Source organism: Maylandia zebra, linkage group LG16, assembly GCF_041146795.1.
Source record: "Maylandia zebra isolate NMK-2024a linkage group LG16, Mzebra_GT3a, whole genome shotgun sequence".
In the NCBI taxonomy this organism is placed as follows: domain Eukaryota; kingdom Metazoa; phylum Chordata; class Actinopteri; order Cichliformes; family Cichlidae; genus Maylandia; species Maylandia zebra.
The window spans coordinates 15,530,851-15,551,970 of record NC_135182.1 but is presented as its reverse complement, the minus strand read 5'-3'; the positions used below and the strand labels follow the sequence as shown (position 1 = coordinate 15,551,970).

General features: G+C 42.3%; 1 protein-coding gene across 1 annotated transcript; it reads right to left on the bottom strand.

Annotated features, from left to right (window-relative positions):
* Positions 1-549: 549 nt before the first annotated feature.
* Positions 550-18,620, bottom strand: aff3 (AF4/FMR2 family, member 3). Its single transcript, XM_004551261.5, has 19 exons — positions 18,369-18,620; positions 16,475-16,519; positions 13,092-13,169; positions 12,193-12,226; positions 12,026-12,083; positions 9,615-9,666; positions 9,354-9,388; positions 9,017-9,206; positions 4,983-6,959; positions 4,719-4,837; positions 4,440-4,605; positions 4,251-4,354; positions 3,655-3,718; positions 2,093-2,229; positions 1,919-1,990; positions 1,722-1,815; positions 1,581-1,630; positions 1,264-1,469; positions 550-1,148 (listed from the first exon to the last, which is right to left on the bottom strand). Exons 1-19 carry the CDS (start codon positions 18,438-18,440, stop codon positions 1,027-1,029), a joined length of 3,675 nt encoding a protein of 1,224 aa, XP_004551318.3. The 5' UTR covers positions 18,441-18,620; the 3' UTR covers positions 550-1,026.
* Positions 18,621-21,120: the final 2,500 nt, after the last annotated feature.

Below are 21,120 nucleotides of genomic sequence, written 5' to 3'. Positions count from 1 at the left end.
TTTCTATAAACGTACACCTGCACTTATTTAAAGGTTCATTAAGTACACTGAAACACATGCAACACATGTTGCCTCTGATTAGCCACCTACATTTTTTCTCTCAAGTAATCTCAACATTGGGGTAGAGCAGGCAGTCTATTAATCAGAAGGTCAGTAGTTCAATTCCCAGCTACTCCAGTCTGCATGTTGAAGTATTCTTGGGGATGATATTTAAATCTAGTGCATCCACTGGAGTGTGCAAATGTTAGACAGGGCGTGCTTAGGTGTAGAAAAAAGCACTTGTAAGAATTTGTGTGTTATTGGGAGAATGAGGCTTCTAGTAAAATGCATTTTGAGTGCTCAGAGTAGAAAAGCACTATATACAGCCATCATCCAGTGGTTTCTGATGGGTTTCACATGCTGATTATTAGAAGAAATATTCCTCATTGAGGGAAAAGATTATCATCCTGTATGTATTTCCATGTAACCCTTAACCAGACCCAATTTGTAAACCGACAGAGGGACGTCTTCAGTACAAAGTTTCTTTATGTAACTCCACACTCAAAAATAAAAAGGGACAAACATTTTATTCTCTTGCAAGTCTTCCTCTTTTTTTTCTAAAAACAAACCATCCATCAAATATTGCACAGTAAAAACAATGAAAAAAAGTACATCATTACAACCCTCATTAGCAAAAGATGCAAACAAGTTCTCTAGTTGTAGGTCTTTTTTTTTTTTTTAAGGATATTCTCCTGCTTTGGCCCCTTGAGAAAAAGTCAGCTAGATTAACGATTACTTCCAAAGTATGAAAAAGGCTTTCCGGGTGAATTTGAACATACATGTGAATCCTCCAAGGTCCGAGGGACATTTGGCAAATGGTTAAGAGGCTCATTTAATGTGCACACAGTAAGGAAGCGTATGCACCAAAACATACTGTGGGGGTTATTAGGCTCTGTGGGAGTTCATCCATCTCAGTGCTCTCCAGAGTTTTACCTCCTCTACCGTCAATGAGATCCAGTGGGCAGGTTATAGTGAATCCTTTCTAAGTTAGTTGAGTTTGGCACTAATGCGTATCCACTGAAGGGCCTGCCTGGTGTACTGGACAGCGTGAGCGATGCTACTGTGAAGAGTCAATGGCCCAGACAAAGTATTCAAGTAGTTGAAGAACTCTGATGAGGAAGAAAAAAAAGATATTGGTCTTAAAACATCTGAAAACCAAAATGCATTTGACATATTTTCATGGTAATCTCTCCCCTTTTTATTTCCCATTTAAATCACCACTACCTTTATTCTCCTTTGCAAGGTTGTCTGCCACCTCCCAGTACTCATAGCTGTACAGCACACTGTTGGTAATGTTCAGGTGAGTTGCTGCCATCTGGTGGATACGGTGGGGAATGCTTATGAGGGAGGCAGAGCTGCTGCCCTCGTGGGAAACCCGTGCGAGGTGTTTGGTATTAGGCGAGAGTGAAGAGGGGGGTCCTCCTGTACCCCTAAGAGTGAAAACACACATACACAACAGAGTGATGGGCAATCAGCGGTGGTTTCAGTGGACTAAATGGGCTGAAGAAAAGGCCGATCATTCAAAGTTATCATCCACCTACTTCCCAGAGTCACTCCAACCGGGTGGGGTAGTAGGCACTTTAGGAGAGCTCTGTAACAACATGCAAACAAGGCTTATTGACGTGTCATCCACACATAAAAGTTGACTTGTTTTGAAGTAAATGACTTGTTTTTAGATGTACCTTAAAGTAATCCAGCAGCACTTTGGAGTATTTCAGCGCGTGATCCTTCTTCAAGCGAAACATCTGCCAGTAAAGGAGGGCCAGGCATCGGAAACTGTGGGTAAGAGTCGGACATGGCGCAAAATTATCCTCAAAATGCACGTCCTTCAGTATGATGATAGATGTGGCTTAAACAGATGAGATGAAGAAATATGTACCACAGAACCGCCAGCTGTTTGTCTTCCTGTCTCGCCCCGGGGCCAGAGTGGCTCTTCAGCTTCATTGCGTACCTTAAGAAACAGGCTTTTTAACACCAGAGCCACAATTTGTGTTTATGCACATATCCAAATCCAAATGACTTGTGACCGCTTTAGCATTGAAATGTCATTCACCTAATGAGCTCCACTGTTTCCGAATACATGGTATAAGGAGACTTTGCTTCGAGCGGCCCTTCCTCCATTGCCTTCCCACATTCCATGAACGAGAGAGCAGCATCAACATAGTTCACAGCCTTCCCTAGCTTGTCGACCTGGAAAGAAATAATCAAAAGAGGCAAAATATTATTTTATTTGTTAATTTTTTTTGGGAAGCCCAGTGATACATGTTTAGCACTGTCACAGAAAAAAAGTTCTGGGTTTGAATCCAGTAGCTTGCTTCCTCCCACAGTTGGAGAGGCAAAAGAAGCCAAAATGTTAGGTTATTTAGTGATTCTAAACTGGCTGTACGTATGGCTGGCACCCCAATCGCCCTGATATAAACCAATTTATACCAGAAGATGGTGTCAGTGTAATCTTTATTGTAAGGGTATGCTTCAAAGTGCTGTAAATGTTTCATTTCAGATGGTTCTTGCAATTCCTGGATTGGCCACTTAAAAAAAAAAAGTCAATCCACAAAGACCCCAATGTTAAAATGTCTAACTTGATAGGCATATTTACACTATAGCACTTAAAGCCTGGCACAAAAAAAGTTTTGGTCTCTAATTTGTTTGGGATGATCAGCTGCTCCTGAGGTTTCTAAACGAGAAAAAGAAGAAACTGAGAGTCTGTGTTCATTCGATTCCCAGGAAAAGGCAGCAGCATGGAGAATTTCAGGAGGTGAAGCTGTATCGCGGCCGCTGTCGTGCATATTTCAGGATGTCAGTGGGGCAGTTTGAGCTCATGTTGGCAGAGTTGGGAACACATCTTAGGAGGGAGAGAAATCATTTTAGAGAGCCGACTGACCCAGAGCAGTGTCTGTGTCTGAGGTAAAATTGGATTATTTCACTATTTGTATATTCAGTATTGGTGCACGTTTATTGCTGAATGCAGTGGTCTGATTGGTCGGAAAAATCTGAAAACTCAAGCTCAGTTTGAAAAAACAAATGAATCCATCACGCAGTCGTTGTGAACGCCTGCATTAAGAGTAGTTGTTTTTTAATTTTTACTTCTATTATCCGACAAATAACAAGTAATAATGTGAGCTACAAACTGTCGAATAGTTTTGCGCTGTTTCACTGAGTGAAATTTTGGATTGTGTATTTTATTTATATGTAACACTGATTTTGCAGTGCACCCACAAAGTTTTTGGGTGCTGCATCCAAACCAAGCCTGTTAACATTAGCTGATAAATTAGCATTCCCTACTCTCATCCAAGTATGGTCACTTTGTTAACAAGGGTCTTCCATGTTCATAATCCAGATGGGTGATGTCACAGTAGCTATGCCCATCTTTTAAATGCAGTCTGTGATTTCGGAGACACTGTAAGCGAGGAGCTACATCACAGTCCAGAAATGCACAAAGAAGGATTATTTTGAACTGTGAATCATGCAAAGCTACACAGAGACAAAGAACTGCATGCTTAATGAACACAGATTTTAAAAAATAAATAAATAAGCTCCAAACTTCTTCCACGTTATCTGCAATAACTATAATTTCAATATTAAGAATTTATATTCAAGCAAAGATCAAAGACTCACCATGGCATCAGCACGGTGCTTCATCCTTTTGGCTTCATGTAAGTAGTACTCAGCATGGTGAGGACTAGGAAAAAAAAAGACAAACACACAATAACGTTGATTACAGACTGTAAAGAGTATTTTATGAGATCATGCAGAGCATTCGTGATATAAGGGAAAATGTAATGGTCTCAAAATGAAAGTACTGAATGTTGGTGATGTTTTTCAATTAAAAAGTGTATTAGCAAAGCAAATTAAATGTATTTTGAATATTCAGCACTTACACTTGGGTAAATCAAATGACCTTATCTACTGTGAAACATGGGGTTTTGTGTTTATCGCAAAGGTTTCCTAATTTTAAAGTATAGTTCAAAATTTTAAAAGACATGAACAAAATGTAATCACGTGACCCCTGACAACTTCATTATGATCTAATTACACATTGTCTGAAATGCAATCTGGGTTAATTATAGTGATTTTTGTGGAATCTTTTTACATAATCCTGTTTACATATCATCATTAAGATTACATAGACTGTCAGTCTGTGTTTTTATATGACAGAAAGGCAGTGTGGGCTGTGCAGGAATGGACTGTGAGGACTACGCGGGATCGCTCACGTTTCGTGGTTTGGCACAGTCCCCCTTTGTGCTGCAGTGCTCCAGGACTCAGGTGGTGGCTGGGGCTGCTTCGACACTTTCACACACTCCACTTCCATCTTGGGCTGAGTGCACGAAAGGAGACGAGGATGAGCAAAAATGGTTGGAATAAGTGGAGTTGGCATTATTTAGAGTAGCTGTTTATGCTACCTTTATCGCAGAATCTCTGTTCTTGTCTTTGTTCTTGTGGGTGTGATGCTGTTCTGCAGCTTTTGTTTTGGAGTTAGACTTGGGGATCTCGGGGCTCTGGGGCCGGGGAGACAAGGGAGACAGCGGAGACAGCGGCCTCTTACTGTCCAAATCGTCCTCCACACACCTGATTGATACAAATGCCACATAATATGGGATTAAATTGCATCGGTGCAACTGGGTGTGCATGCCACGTGGCTGTATGTGCAAACTGAAGTGTGTCGTCATAGTTTTTCTTACCCACTGTCCACGGTATCAGTCGTTACGGTCTCAGCTGTGAAAGATGACGACTCTGTGTGGCCTGAGGTTTTGTCTGCATAACTCCTCTTGTTTTCTCTGTGTGACACACCATTCTCCAGCTGGTCACACACAAACACACATGTACATCATGAGACCATACAAAAGTATTCAAATGACATTTTTCCTGCAGAACACAATGATTTAGTCCATTTCTGTGGACATGCACGTCACATTTGGCAAAGAATGAAAGGAAACACTGTCTACCTTGCGCTTTCTTGTGCTGTCTTTAGTCTGTGTCTCAGGGACGTGCAGGTGTTTCATAGTCTCAATTTGCTTGTCCTTGGCTGATAAGGATGAGGAGGAAGAGGAGGTTTTTTTAGGAGTGGATTGAGTAGCAGTGTCTGGGACCCTCTTGAGAAGACAGAGGTCTATGTGCACCACCAGATTTCGGAGCCCTCGCTGGGAGTGGGGTGCAGCCTTGTTCCCTCGTCCAAAGGGGACGAGGGTGTAGAGTTTTTGCTTCCCTGCACTTTGCTGGTCCTCACTCGGGTTACCTGAGCTCGGTTGTCTCTGCTGCACCACCTTAGGCCTGCTGGCGTCAGGCCTTCCTGGGCCCTGTTGCCCTGGCTTGGCGAGTTTCCTCTGAGAGGTGGAGTCTGCTGGGACTTTGGTAATCGGAGCTTGAAATTCAGATTCAGAATCTGAACTCGATGAGGACGAAGAAGAGGATGAGGAGGATGTTCTCTGAGGAGTTGGGGACCGTGAAGATGAAGGAGGCGACGGGTCTGGCTGGAACTGTCTCTCCTCCTCACTTCTTCCCCGCTTTTTTGTCCCCCCTTGCTGATGTGAGTGGTTGGTAGGGACTTTATGTTTGGCCTCCCATTTATGTCGCTGTTGTTGCGCCTCCCTCTTCCTCCGACTTTCCTCTCTTGCCGTCTCCTCTCTCCTCCTGTCCTGTTCCGTCACTCCTTCCTCCTCTTCCCCCTCCTCTTCTTCAGCCGAACTCTGGATCCAGGACCGTCTCAATAGCTGCTCCTCCGCCAGCCTCCTGTCTTCCTTTTGCTCCCGTTTCCCTTGCTGTTTTTCCTTTTGTCTATCTTCCTTTCTCTCGTGTTTTCTCCCCTCTCCTGTGGTCAGATGATCTCTTCTGCGTTCCACCTCCTGTTTCTTAGTTTGAGGTTTTTTCGGTGTTGTTTTCGCGTGATTAACATTCACAGTGGTGGGGGCAGTGGCCTCCCAAGACTTGGACCTGTGTTTTTTGAGGCCAGGGATGGACTGAGAGTTTGGCCCACAACCAGGATTACTAGCAGCTCTGGAGGTAGATTGAGAATTATGAAGAGGATTGATTTCACGAGCAGTAGGGACTAAATGCTTTGCTCTTGTGGGGCTATGTTGAGAATTTGGTTGAAATGGAGGTCGGGGCTTGTGACTGGACCTGCTTCCCTGGATTTGCGCAAGCTGTGATGTGTTTCTAGTTTGGGACACATCAGCCAGCTGTTTAGAGCTTGGATAAAAGTTAGGCTTGGGTCTAGATGTGTGGCTTTGATTCTGACTAGAGGTTAAAATGACAGAAGCCTTTGATTTAGTCTGACTTTGGCCTTGGTCCTGTGGTGGTCGAGTCTTGGGTCTGTGTTTGTGAGATGGCTGAAGATGAGTATTACTCGTGGACTTGATATTTGTATTAGTGTCAGACACCGGGGCGATCCATGGCCTAATTTTTATCCTGTGGGAATTGGTTGATTGACTGGGTTGAGGTTGATTCTGACTCTGAAACTCAGGGTAGTGACAAACCCTGGAAGGAGCAGGTATACTGGGACTCGGGCTTCTTGGAGGATCTCTAGCTATAGGGCTAGGACTACGGCTGTCTCTTAGTGTCCCACATGGACTGGGGCAAATACTTAGAACTGGACTTGGAATTGGGCTGTGCCTTGGACTAGGGCTGGGACTTTGACAAGTGCTGGTAAATGGGCTCGGACTTGGACAGTAGCTGTAACCAGGGCTTGGAAGGGGGCTGTTGTTGTTGCTGTAACTGAACTGTGGGCTGGGAATAGGGCTTTGGCTAGGGCTGTATTCCTGATTGCTGTCAAATGACCTTGCTGGGGATGGGGCTCGGTGGGTGTGGGGAGAGTGCAGGCGTCCTGGAATAGTCTGGGAGGGATTTTGCTCAGTGCTGGCACATTTTTTCCGCGACTTCTTCAGCCATTTATCTAACTGCCACTGGGCAGCAGGGGGGTGATCAGGCTTAAGAAAACACAGAAACAGAGAGAGATAAAAAGACAAATTAATCATAAAATATTGATGACAGTCGGGGATTGTGAGGATTTCAACATACAGAAATAGGCTGGAACAACATAATAAAAATGCTATTATGCAGCTATATCCACTGTAGATCTGAATTATTATTACTGACATAGCCATATGCACACAGCATTTTATCACTGCCACTGGCTGAATTAATTATAATTCTATTTTATGTACTTTTTTCAACTACTTCCAACATAAAAAGGCAATGCTGGCTAAAGAGGTCCTTAAAAGTTGTCATCAACCTATTCTTATTTACATCAACCTGATCTGAATGTGTCTAGAAAGCAGACACAAAAGGATATAAAAAGTGAGTGAACAATTCAATCATAAAAAAATAATTTTATAGAACAGAGTGTGGAATGATTTCAGTAGTTTGAGGAAAGAAACAGCTCGATGCTAAAGCAGTGGAGACTTGCCAGATTGCAGGGGCTTCTAATAAAGCAAGAGGTTAGGACTTAATTATGCAGTAAATTTTTTGCAGGCTACACGTGCAATCGAAAGGTCAAACATTAAATCATGAAATACTACTAAAAAAAAAACCAAGATATTACACTACTACTATAAGTAGGAGAGTAATTAAACCTCCTGACCTATTTTGCATCATTATGGGCTAATTTTGTGATAATCCAGGGCGAACAGACGATTCCGGATCACTTAATCTTACATTCAACCATCGTAAGGAATGATACAAGCCTCACCCAAATGTGTTTATATCACACTATCTGCACATTCTAATAGAAACATGTAAAACTGTAATACTTTCACAGCACATGAGAAAATACCTCACCGGCTCAGCTGTTGTGAAACTATTTAAAGTCCAAATGACAAATCTGGATTATGACTCATAAATAAATTCCAACATTAGAACCTTTCAACAGCATACTTTCCAACGCATGCTCAGTGGACTCGGACTGAGGTTACAGTAGCTCAACCCCTCATCCACTTATACCAAATGACTCACTTAATGTTTGCTCAACAACTGGCTTGCTAACCATAAGAATCAGAAGGAAAGTAGGAGCTTTTTACTCACGTAAAAAAACAACAACAACAAAGAGTTTACTCACAGCTGGAGCGCAAACGTCTCTCTCTCTTACGTGCTCACTTCTTTTCTGTCTTCGCTGACCAGGAGCTAAATTAAACCTCCACTCCTCAAGCCAAACAGTGACCCCTCTGCCCTCCTACCCTCATCCCTCGCTCCCTTTCCAGAGAAGACACTGCATCTCTTGTGCCCTCTTGACTGCCTCCCCTCCTACTTTTCTGTCCCTCCCTTTTTTTTCTCACTACCTGGAACTCTGGATTTGCTGCTTCCACAACTCCAACCCCCCATCTGTTCCTTGGGAGACACTCAAATACTTGACGTAAATGAAAAACACATGGTTTACACCCCCCCTCCCTCCCCACAAACACACTCCCTTCCTCTATATAGGGGCCCAATGTTGTGCATGTTCAGTAATACAGTCTATGCTATGTCATACAGGGCCTTGCATTCATAGAAGAGAAGCTGGTTTCCCCTTCATTTCCCACACAACACACATCTACAATGCCCCCCACCTCCAACAGCCCATACCCTGGCCTACACCCTATCTGTATTTATTTGAGATAATAACAAACAAGCAGTCCACATTATTTTTACTGTAATATCTATTTTTTGAAAAAGGTCTAGTTGTAACTGTCAACCCGAATTCAGGTTTTGATGACTTCCACATCCCGAGGGCTTCTCTCTTTAAGAGTCACACTTTTAAAATGACACCTACGCACTAGTTCTCCGAGCTACCTCTGCCCCTCAACCCCCAAGTCCTCTTCCTCTCCCACTTGCATGCATTCCTCATTGCTCTGTCCCTCTCCACACCTGCTGTCAACTGCCTTAAAGCCCACAACTCCCTGCAGAGAAATCACCCTCAGGCTCATAAACAGAGAAGGAGAGAAACAAGTGAGACATGGGCAGAGAAGACGGAGAACGCAGACGGGGAGGCTGTGGCTTCAGCATTTGGTACCTCCTTGTTGTTGCACAGTGGCTGGATGTTGGCAGGCGACTCGGGATCAGGGTGAACTTCTGGACTCCGGCTTGGGCTCCGGGAATGAAAGCTACTGCTGCCTGACTCATTGGTGGAGTCTGAGCCTGAGGAGTCTGAGCTGGAATGTCTCACCCGCCTGCCATGTGTGTGCGCTCGCTGTGCTGACAGGCTGTCAGTCAACACACACACAAACATCAGAGAGGGGTCAGAGGGGGTACGCAGGCATATATACTGTTGTTATTCACAATATTTAACTCATATTTACAGGTATACAGAAGAAAAAGGAAAAGGAAGTGAAGGATTTGTAAGCAGGTACCTGTGTCTGTCCCAGGAAGCTGACTCATGAATCACCTGTGGGACACAAAACAAACACAGTAATTTGTTATTATACACATTAGAAAAAGTGTCATTCAAGAGGAGAAGCCAGGCACTTTTTCTTTCCCTTTGGCTTTCTCTGTCCTCACACACTCTCCCGCATAGTCTCTCTGTCTCCTCAAGGATTCTCAATATCTTCTAATCAGGCCAAGACTACTGACAAAGAAATGATCAACAATATGGGAAGATGAGTGTTACCTACCGTGGGAGTTTCCTCATCATCACTGCTCAGCTTCAAGTCATCGGCGAGCATGCTGTAAACCAACAAATACACAGTCACAAAGCCAAGAACCAACTGAAACCTAATCTCTCCTGCCAGACAACCACCTTTCACAGCCCATACTTGATTCGATCTGATACATTTTTTTTTAATCAGTCTATCAGAATGATGCATTTCAAATTTTCAGCACTTCCAAACGTTTGTGTTCTTCTTTATTGAAATGATAAGTTTGAACACAGCCCACAGATCTTCAGACATATATTCATTAGTGGAAACTACATGAGGGTGCAACCAGGACATGGTTTAAATCCACTCACTTATCTGGATGGTTATCTGCAGTGTTCTCAAATGGGCTCAATTTGACATTATAAGGTAAACACTTCAACGGTGTTTAAAGTCTGACATTTGCATTTCCATGAACAGCTCCGTCTATTAATGTCTTCAAAAATTAAGAGCTGCAGTGCAGTGAAAAAGAGTGTGAAAGTCTTCAGCCACCCCTCATTATTTTTCATCTGAAAATTCTACACTCAGGACCCCATATAGACAAAATGAAACGTTTGTGTAAAATTCTGGCAAATTTATTAAAAAAAACAAAACAAAAGTATAACATGTATCAAGTACATGTTGCCATGACACTCATAATTGAGCTCAGGTGGATCCTGCTTCCCTTGATCATCTGTCAGATGTTTCTCCAACTTGTATTGGAGTAAATTCAGCTGACTGGACATAATTTGGAAAGACACACGGCAGTCTATATAAGATGCCATCGCTGACTGTACCTCTCAGAGTATAAACCAAGCCAAGAAGTCTAAGAATTGTCTGCAGACCTGTAGAATTGTATCAAGGATCAGACCTGGGGAATGATACTGAAAAATTTCTGCAGCTTTAAAAGGCCCCAGTGAGCACAGAGGCCTCCATCATCCGTAACTGGAAGAAGTTTGGAACCAGCAGGAGTCTTCAAGATCTAGCCACCCTGCCAATCTGAGCGATTGGGGTAGAAAGGTCTTAATAAGAGATGTAACCAAGAACCTGATGGTCACATTGACAGAGCTCCAGCATTGCTCTGTGGAGAGAGGAGAAGCTTCCACCAGCCAGCCCTGTGATGTAGAGTGGCCAGATGAAGACACTCCTCAGTAAAATCACATGACAGCTCAACTGGAGTTTGCCAAAGGACACCATAAAAAGCAAAATTCTCTGGTCTGAGCAAAAACAAAAAATTGGTGTGGCTTTTTGGTGTGAATGCCATCATCACCTGAAAATATCATCCCTAAAGTGGTGGCAGCATCATGCTATGGGGATGTTTTCAGAAGGAGGACTGAATCCGGACACTAATCAGGGTATAGAGACATTCTTGATGATAACCTGCTCCTGAGCCCTTTGGACCTGGGGCAATGGTTAATTTTCCAACAAGACAACGAACCTAAGCACACAGCCAAGATAACAAAGGACTGACTTTGAGACCACTAGCCTAGTGTTTTTTGCAAAACCAAACAAAATATTCCTCTGAAAATGGTCAGGTACAAGGACTAAATAAAAAAAATCAACCAAAGTCCAAAGAAAAACATTGCAAGACTTTCAAAATGACAAGAAAGTCTGGCTCCTTGGAAATAAAATATAAAGAGTTGAGTGGTGGTTTAAGTCTTTTGTACAGTACTTTAAGTTTCTTTTGATTTCAAAATTAAATTTCAATGCAGTTATTTTTCTCCCCAAAACAAATAAAACTCAGTTTCAAAACCACATAAATTAAGCACCTTTGGCTCTTAAACTATACAAAGATAACTAAGTCAGATTAACCAATCACTGCTAAACCCTTTACTCAATATTGTCTTCAGTAAAGATGACTGGTTATGTATTGGTTATATTATGTAACTGCACAAGCTTTATTTACATTGCAGAAACATGTTCAAATGTTTAAAAAGAACTTTCTATAAATATTTTAGTAAAGTCACCCCCCCCCCCCCCTCAAAAAAAAAAAAAAATTCTGTCTTACATAACAAAGGTTGTGAAATTGTATAGTTGGCTTACACCACTCAACATGTGTTTCACGTTAAAAGGAGGATGTAAAAAGTTAACAAACAGCAGCACATCGGTCTCCACTGACAGCTTTCAGGAATGTTCAGTAACCTTTAACCCGACTTGTAGCCTGGAACACCGTTAGCTGATTGACCTGAGATGTCTACATCTCTCGCCCCTCTTTCGCTATCACTCGTGTTTTTCCTCGCAGCTACTGACACGATGAGGTTGATGAATACAGTTTACAGAAGTTCTCGTGACACGCACGAGTATTTGTGATGTGTTTCATCACTCTGTGTGTGTGTGTATGTGTGCGCGCTACAGAAGCAGCTCAAGCTTGAGGAACATCAGAGGATCGTGTTTCCTTAGGCCACACTTACGATTTGTGGGGGGCCACATGAGGGTGACGGGCCATTCGCAGCGGAACATCCCCTCGGTCTGACAGAGAGAAAGAAACCAGATTACAACACTAATAACAGGGAGCTGCTTGTAAATGATGACAAATGTCAGATATTCAAATTTGACAGAAAAATCGGCAAAAACATACTTTGCCTTTGTTGTGTAATTGGCTGTTTGGTATCCTTTGGAAAGACAGACAACAAAACAACTGTAAGTAAATCTCATTTTTAACAGTTAAAAATGTGTCGTCCCTATAGATAAACATTGACTCATAATATGCAGGAAAATCACCAGAAGTGATTGAGGTTTGGTTTTTTTCCACACATTTGTTTTTCCTTGTCAACCACAGACACGCTGATTCAGAAACAGCAAGCGTAATCTCAGTCCTTCAACCTCAAACACAGATGAGAACCAGGAGGTGAAAGTCTGAGCAGTTGAACAAAATTTTAAAACCTGCAGATCTTCCCAGGAATTTCCATCCCAACAGCTTCACCTCCAGGTCAGATCGTGCAAACCTCTAGAAAAATAGTAACAAACCAAAGAGCAATATCTACAGGCCTTAGTTAACATGTTAAATGTTAAAGTTTGTGACACTACAAGTAGAACCGGAGAAAGCCTCTTCTCTCTAAAAACAACATGTTACATCTGGAAAAAACCACAAGACGTCTGTAACACAGTGCTTTGGACAGAGGAGATCTAAGTATTTGGATGTTTGGACATAACACAGAGTGCCACGTTTGGAGAAAACCAAACAGCAAATCAGCACAAATATCTCATATCAACTGTCAGCACGGTGGTGGATGGGTGACGATTTGGGCTGGTTTTGCAGCCCCACAACATGGACATCTTGCTGTAACTGAGTCAACTATGAACTCTGTATATCACATTATTCTAGAGTCAAATAGGAGGCCATCTGTCCAACAGCTGAAGTCTGAGTAAAACTGGGTCATGCAACAGGACAAAGATCCCAAGCACAGCAGCAAATCTACAACAGAATAGAATCAAGGTTCAAACGTCAACCGGATCGAAATGCTGTCACAGACATACCTTAGAGTTGTACAGGATTCGTTGTGCTGGGTCACGCCTCAAGGAGTCCCCAAAGTCCCTCCAGGACTGGGTCATGTCCTGTTTAGCAGAAATGCAGAGTTGGGGTCAAAGGCCAATGGTGAAATGCCACTGTGATGGATGAATCTTCCTGAATACTAAATCAGCAGAACTTTCTTCATTTCTCTACAGTCCTGAGCACCATGTTTAACAGCTGACTCTAATTATGAACACTGTTCCTCCCCACCAGGGGGAGCGTGTCTGGCTGTGAATATGGGTTAGCGTCCCTGTCTACTGTAAGTTGAGAGATGTGAATTGCACGCTTGAAACATCTGTGATCAGTGTGCAGTGAATTAAAACCCCCGGCTCACCAGAGCTGTCGGTGTACAAAAACAGGTGCATGTAACAGCGGCTCACTAGCTTTGAATGTGAACAAAACGGAACATTTTGGGCTCAAAGTGTGATCTAATAAAATTAGAAATAGACATGATTTTGCAGTTTTCAGGAGGACTGCACCATAGAGCTGTTGCATTTTTCATTCTGCATTTTCAAAGGTATTCAATACGTGAGTCAGAACACACACAAAAAGCTCATCACAACATTTGTTGTGGAAGGAAGCCCTGGGGAGAAGAGCATGAAAGACATCTGGAAGCGAACCGCAACGAGTGCTCATCAGTACTGAGTGCGCCGGTACAATCACCAATTGTAGAACATGCAATAAAAGTGAAAACGTAGCTTTGCTGGATTGATCTGTTTTAAATATCTCCTCAAAGATCTTAGAAGGAAGTAAGTAAAAGAATCATCAACCCACCCGTCACGGACTGCTACAGGAAACACTGCTTTACTTACAAAGTGCAGGGTCTTCGGTTCACTCCTGTGGCATGCAGTGTTTCAGCTATTACCACAGATTAAATGTGCTCCCACAGTGTGTGTGTGTGTGTGTGTGTGTGTGGGGGGGGGGGGGGGGGGGTTGTGCTATTCAGGTTACTAACTGTTCACCTGATAACTCATTTATACAGAAAGAGAGATCAGCATTCGCTTTTGATTTCCTGTACACTGAGACAGTTGTACTAGTTTTAGACACAACTTCATATTCGAGGAACTTGTGATGGACATTTTCTAAACTTCTCAGACTTTAAGATTACATGCATTACATTTTAAAAAATAAATCTTGGTCGACCACAGTTGAAGCAGTTTTAATGGGGATGTCTCATAAAATCTGTATATTTCTTGGTTAGTATAACAGATGTCAGGCCTGTCAGTCTGATGAGTACCTGTGCATTATGTTGTTTGTTCTAATAATAGCTTCCATGCAGACATTAGATGCATGACACATTATAGTATATTTCAAATGATTAACTGTGTTACTACTTACAGATTAGACTGTGATGGTGTGTGCGCGTTTGCGTGTGTGTGTGTGTGTGTTGCAGCTCGCCCTGAGGTGACATGTGAAAGTCTGTGGTAAATACACACTATTATACACCTGGACTATTACGAGAATGTGCGCCATTTCTTATTTGTTCTCTCTGCACAGCACTTGAGAGGAAACCAGGCACACGCAGGAGGCAGTGCATCCACAGAACACCGCCTTTGCTCCAGCTCTGATCATAATCTCTTCTGATTAGATTGCCCGCAGTCAGACTAACCAGAGCTCATAGATGCTAACAAAACGTCTTGATTTTGTACCATTCATCCCCCATTTTAGCTCATGTGATTCCTCAGATGTGTCCCAATGTGGAAGCATGGCAGCTCTGGCTCTAATATATACGTGCATGCAGCAATCGTTGGGTAAAGAACAAAAGCAGAGGGTTTCTTGGCTGCTGAAGCGGTGAGCGTGCTCTGGAAAAGGTCATGCTTTATCAGATCTGATGTCAGAAGATCTGCGTGAGTGTGTTTTTGTGTGTGCGCGGCAGAGAGTTGGTGGAGCTGATCTTAAAGGATTCAGCTAACATTTTGGTTAATTTGCTGCACTTACTCTGTTTAAGAGTTCAGGTAAGTAAATTATCAGCACTCTTATTATCTGTGTGTTTAATAAAACCCACATCCAGTTAGCTTAGCTTGGCATAAAATCAGGAATTCGGGGTAAACAGTCTAGTCTGGCTCTTTCCAAAGAAGAAAAAACAAAAGATAGAGAGAAGACAAAAAATAATAATGTATACACACACACACACACACACACACACACACACACACACACACACATATATATGTACATTAAATTACTTTTTTTTTCTCTCCCTCTTCTCCTCCTCCCTCTTCCCACCCTCAGCATTAAGCCTTGGAGGGTGTGTGTTTCCTCTCTCCGCTCATCCTTTCACTTCATTATCTCTTCTCCTTTAGTCACCAAGGACACAGCACCAGCCCTCACTCCCTTTTCTCCATTAAAAACAACAGTATCTCCCAGGTGGAGTATTATGTGTTGCTATCTTCCTCCCACCTTTCCCCAACAGGTCCTCTGTAACTCTATTCTTCTTCTTTGCCCTGCTCTTCAGTCTACACTAGTGACCGTCCACAGGGTAGCAACTTAGACCAGTGGGCCGCTCGGCACACACTCAGATCTGGTTAATTATGGTCAGAATGATTAGGTGGTATCAGTCAACAGTAAACATTTAGTAACTTTAAATAAAAGAAAAATCTGTGTATGTTTTTGTAATTAAAATGCTTCTTGTTTTTGCACTACGAGGAGTTTCTGTTTAATTTATCATATAACTTCCTAATTGTTAAAGGTGAGAGGTGTGGAAAACAATTGTAACTGTAGAAAAAAGGTGCACAAGAGAAGAGTTACAGCTACTGGGTGGTGATAAGGCAACCAGATGAACTGATACACAAGCACAAACTTCTGGTATCAACCTCGAGGTGCAATAATAACCACAATCTACTACACACTAGTGTCGACCAGATAGCATCTGATACTGGATTATTAACCATGTTATCACATGTGTTCTATTAAAATATATCAATAATAATCATCAATGCTACTGTATCCTGAGATCCCAAAGTCAAAGACAAAATGACATCTAAATGTTAGTGTAGATTGTGGAAAAAAGCTGGATATCTTCCACTGTTTCCTGACATTTATGACAGAAGTGTTCAGCAAATGCAGATGAACTGATAATGCATATATATGCATATATGCACAGGCTGCAGTCCACAAATGAGCTGCTGCTGGCATTTTCTCCTCTTAAGCATTAATGTAATTGTAATCAGCCTTCTGAGTCTAAAGACAGACTGAAATGACTCTGCAAAAACATGCAATCAAATGAAAGAGCTGTAAGAAGTGCAAGACACATCTCAAATATGAGGTGGCAAATTTAATAAGGCAGTTGTAATACGTGCTAATGCTTTAAAAACAAACCAACTGAAATCAAACTTGAGCTATTTCTTACCTCAAATATATCTTTGGCACAGCTGTTGTGTTGGCTTCCTCTTTCCTGAGGAAAAAGAAGGACAGATGTTTGGTAATTGAGGAGAACGTGACTAAGGGTTAGGACTGACAGATATTCCCTGACAGAGGGATTTTTTTTAAACACTTCAAAGCAAAAGATGCAGGTTTAGTTACCAATTAGACAATGAATAAAGAGCTATTGTTGACTGTGCACACAAATCATATTTGAGCATCTTAGTTTCAGTTAAGTGAGGCGTGGGTGTATTCATTTAAATTTCAAATACTGCACACTTAGGCGCGCTGATTAGCAAACATGGCGATGCACATGCAGTCAGCGCACACACAGTAAATACACGGGCTAGTTCATTTCTCGCTCTGGGCGTTGATCACGGGTTTTACGTTTCAGCCTCCATCACAAGGATGCAAACAGGCTTAAAAAATGAAAAAAGAAAAAAAAAATCACCTTCTGCATTCTGCTTCCCGCCTTTTTGCTGCAGCTGCATTCATACCTTAGCGTAGCACTTTACTGTAAACCTGAGAGTCTCTCACATGCACAGTAACTGTGAGAGTTGGGATGACTCTGAAGCTTCTTGATGACTCATATCTTAGAAATCACAGCTGCAGATAATCAGCCGGATGCTGATTCTTTTGCAAGCAACTTTCTGTTTCCATCCACATTAGGCAACCCCACCGTCTCTAACTCTCACACACATACATTTATCCTTTTAAACACTTGAGCTCACAATTTAAATTCACACTCACTTGTATGAAAAACCCAGAACCACGCAGCTCAAGCATTAAGACGAAGAATAAATGCTTCACGCTACTTTCACTTCCCCATCTGTGTAACCGTGTGTGTCGTGGGAGTGGGTTTCGTCTTGACTGTGAGTTTTGGTTTTCTTCGTTTGTTTTTTCGTGTCTGCCACAGATGACAGTGCTGCACCAAGTATCAGCAGAAATACTGAGTTCAGATGTTTCGAATCAACCCCGACCTGCAGAACAATGATCTGACTCTATTTCACAATTTGCTTTTAGACAATTACACATTTAACTTTTCCTTTGCACTTTATAATTCATTTCAGTGCATGTGTGTAGCGCAGCAAAAGCATTCATGTGTGTGTGTGTGTGTGTGTCTCTGCTCGCATGCATGACTCACTATGGTGTCTGAGTGGCTGAAGTGTAAGCCTGCAGAAGGAAAATAGTGTGTGTGTGAAGAGCTGTCTCATTGCTACACCCACAAGATAGTTATGAGGCCTTAGGTCTAAATGAAAAACAAACACAGAAGGATAGTATTTTAGTACCTGTGGCGGTGCACAGGAAAAAGTCTGCCCTGCTTCATCAGCTAACACTTACAGTCACACAGTGCTACTTTACGTGTGCAATGTGTTTAACAAGTTCATGCCTACTAACATCACAGGCTCCAGCTCTGGTGCAATACCCAGATGAGTAAACCCCCTCTGGACCAAACAAACCACAACCCGTCACAATACCTGCAGCAAACAGCATGCAAGCCTACAAGGCTGCAAACCACCTGTTACATTCTTAAAGTATCTTCAATTACTGAAGCTATGCTCAATTTCAAGGTATTTTTAGCCTTTTTCTATCTGAGCTTTAAACGGAAATTTTACAGATGCTATATATATTTTTTTAAAGGAGTACAAAAAGCACGATTCTGCACACAGTGATAAATATTAACTACACAGTTGATGTAGATGAACCTGTTATTATTCACATAATATTTTCGAACTACTTCAGGAACAAATCTGTGACATTTTAAATGCGAGGACGAAGCGCAGCATTTACATCCATGACATTTATAAAATAAGCACAGTGACATAAAGCTGTCTACTCCTGTTTTCTAAGTAGGACCTAGTCCCTGCTCTTTGCCCTCTCACCTGAGAATATGCGCATCGGAGCAGAAAGCAGACAATGGAAAGTTTCCCTTTGCCAGCGAGGACAGTAGGCATGGTTCCTGGATAGTCAGTGCTCTCCTCCGGCGTCCATACCAGTGAGGACTGGTGTTAGCAGATCCGATCCTTCCCTCACTACCATCACCACCATCATCACGCTGGCATCGGTCCCGGCTCGTAGGTCCACCGTACAGCAGCAGCAGCGGCAGCGGAGTCTCACCGGAGAGGCAGACCGAGGGCGAGGTAGGCGGTCCGGCGACGTCACGGATGACACGCGTAGCTCACACCAGAGAGATCACGACTCAGTGGACCTGTGGATGTGCGAAAAGTTTGAAGTGCGTAAACGGGAGATCATAGCCGTCAGCTGTCGAGTGCACCACTGACGACACACTCGATGATGTAGAATTAGAAAACGTTTTGGGACATCCAGTCTAGGGTGAAGGTATGAGTAGCCTTATTTATCATTTCAGTTACTTGGGGCATTGCAGCGAGCACAAAATAATAGCATGACATGATACGGGAAGTTGATAACAGCTAAAGAGTAAGAACTTGGTTTCTGCATACACGCTTTATCAGGCACACCATGCTAGTATCAGGTTGGACCCTCTTTTACGGTCAGAAATGCCTTAATTCTTCATGGCATAGATTCAGTAAGGCTCTCAAAACAGAACCTTGTTGAGATTTTTGTCCATACTGACAGATTAGCATCACACAGTCATCATAATGTGAATCTACTGCTCTACTACATCCCCCGGGTGCTCTACTGGACTGAAATTTGATGACATTTGAGAACTCATTGTCATGTTCAAGAATCCAGGTTCAAGATGATCTGAGCTTTGTGAGACTGTGCTTTATTCTGCTGGAAGTAGTTATTGGAAGATAGGTGTGTTGTGGTCATAAAGGGATGGACATTATCAGCAACAATACACAGGTAGGTTATGGCGCTAAGGTGCCTGAAGTCTGTCAAAAAATACATTACCTCCCCAACATTATATCTCAATATCTTTGAAACATTGATTTGAAAAAATAAAATAAAATAAAATAAAATAAATGTGCCACACCATTGGTGTGTTGCATCAGAAACCAGGACTCATAAGATCAAGTAATGTTGTTCCAGTCTTCGATTATCCAATTTCTGGCGATCCTGTGAGAACCGTAGCCTCAGTTTTCTGTTCTCAGCTGACAGGAGTGGCACCTGGTGTGGTCTTCTGCTGCTGTAGTGTAAATGCTTCAAAGTTCAATGTGTTGTGTGTTTCAATGTGTTTTAGAGATGCTCCTATGCATACCTTGGTTGTAATGAGTTTAAATCAATTTGATTTATATAGGCAAGGCAAGGCAAGTTTATTTGTATAGCACAATTCAACAACAAGGTGATTCAAAGTGCTTTACAGAGACATTAGAAACAAAAACAAATAAAAAGCATGATTTAAAATTGATTTAGCACCAAATTACAACAACAGTTGCCTCAAGGCACTTTATATTTTAAGGTGAAAACCTTAGAGTAATAGAGAGAAAACCACAAGAATGAAACAACCCCCTTTGAGCAAGCACTTGGTGACAGTGGGAAGGAAAAACGCCCTTTTAACAGGAAGAAGCCTCCAGCTGAATCAGGCTCAGGGAAGGGCAGACATCTGCAGAGACCGGTTGGGGATCAGGGTAGCGAGACAAGATTTGAAGACAGTTGATTTAAGCTTTGCAACACTCCATCCTGTTGGAAGCAGCCATCAGAAGACAGGCACACTGTGATCATAAGGGGATGGACATATTCAGCAACAATAATCAGTGACTCAGCTTCACTGTCCTGCATTTAGCTGACAGAGCTAGCACCTGGTGTGGTCTTCTGCTCCTGTAGCCCATCTGCTTCAGGGTGCAATATTTTATGTGCTCTTCTGCATTCACAGGTTGCAATGAGTGGTTATTTAAGTTATCCGTTACTTTCCTATCAGCTTTAAACAGTCTCATAGATTCACACATATTATAGCTCATAGAAAATCAGCACACATATAGTTGTCTATGCAAGCATGTTCGACAAAGTAAACATGCATCACTTTTATATATTAGTAGTAAAGTTTGGCAAAAAGGGAGCCAAATCAAGCACATTGTGTACATTGTTTCACACGCCTCTTATGGCCATAAAGGGACATTCATGTTGCACCTGATTTACGCTCCTGTGTCTTGTTTTGATTTTACTCTTGCTATAAGATCAGGTAAACATGATTATTAGTTTTGCAGCAGGCAGTTCTACATGCAAAGCTTTACCTCACATGGAAAAAAAATCTTTGGCTGAAAGCATGTTGTGAGGAAAATTGAATTTGTCATGTCCTGCTGTAGGCTTCAACCCCTCCACAGAAAATGTACTGTATGTCTGATCATCTCTCTTTCTGACATTTTGGCACTGTGTGTTTGTCTAGCCCATCCATTATTCTGCTTAATGCATTCTGGCCTGTGAAGTAACTCTGGCTCTTGGATGGACTTTGCCTTGTCACAATAAAATATGAGCTGTCTCTCTAGCTCAGATGGCTTTCGGGGGATGCCGGAAGAAGAATGAGATATGGACACAAAAAGGCTGATACGTTAGAGTTCTGACTTCATTGATTTAAAGAAGCACAGGTGACACCATGATCATTCAAACCAGCTATTTCCCTGTAACAGCAGCATATTCTTTATAAAGAGGGACAGGGGGAACATTTTAACTGATTAAATGTGGAGTTTGGTTTGGGCTGCACACACTTCAGAG

What these genes read in the sequence shown, in the direction of transcription:
- aff3 (XM_004551261.5), bottom strand. Translation starts at nt 18,440, where the DNA reads ATGCCTACTGTCCTCGCTGGCAAAGGGAAACTTTCCATTGTCTGCTTT. An exon ending in TCCGATGCGCATATTCTCAG is followed by an intron (nt 16,520 to 18,368) that starts GTGAGAGGGCAA and finishes CTTTTTCCTCAG; the next exon opens with GAAAGAGGAAGCCAACACAA. An exon ending in GGTTGGAGTGACTCTGGGAA is followed by an intron (nt 1,470 to 1,580) that starts GTAGGTGGATGA and finishes TTTCACTCTTAG; the next exon opens with GGGTACAGGAGGACCCCCCT.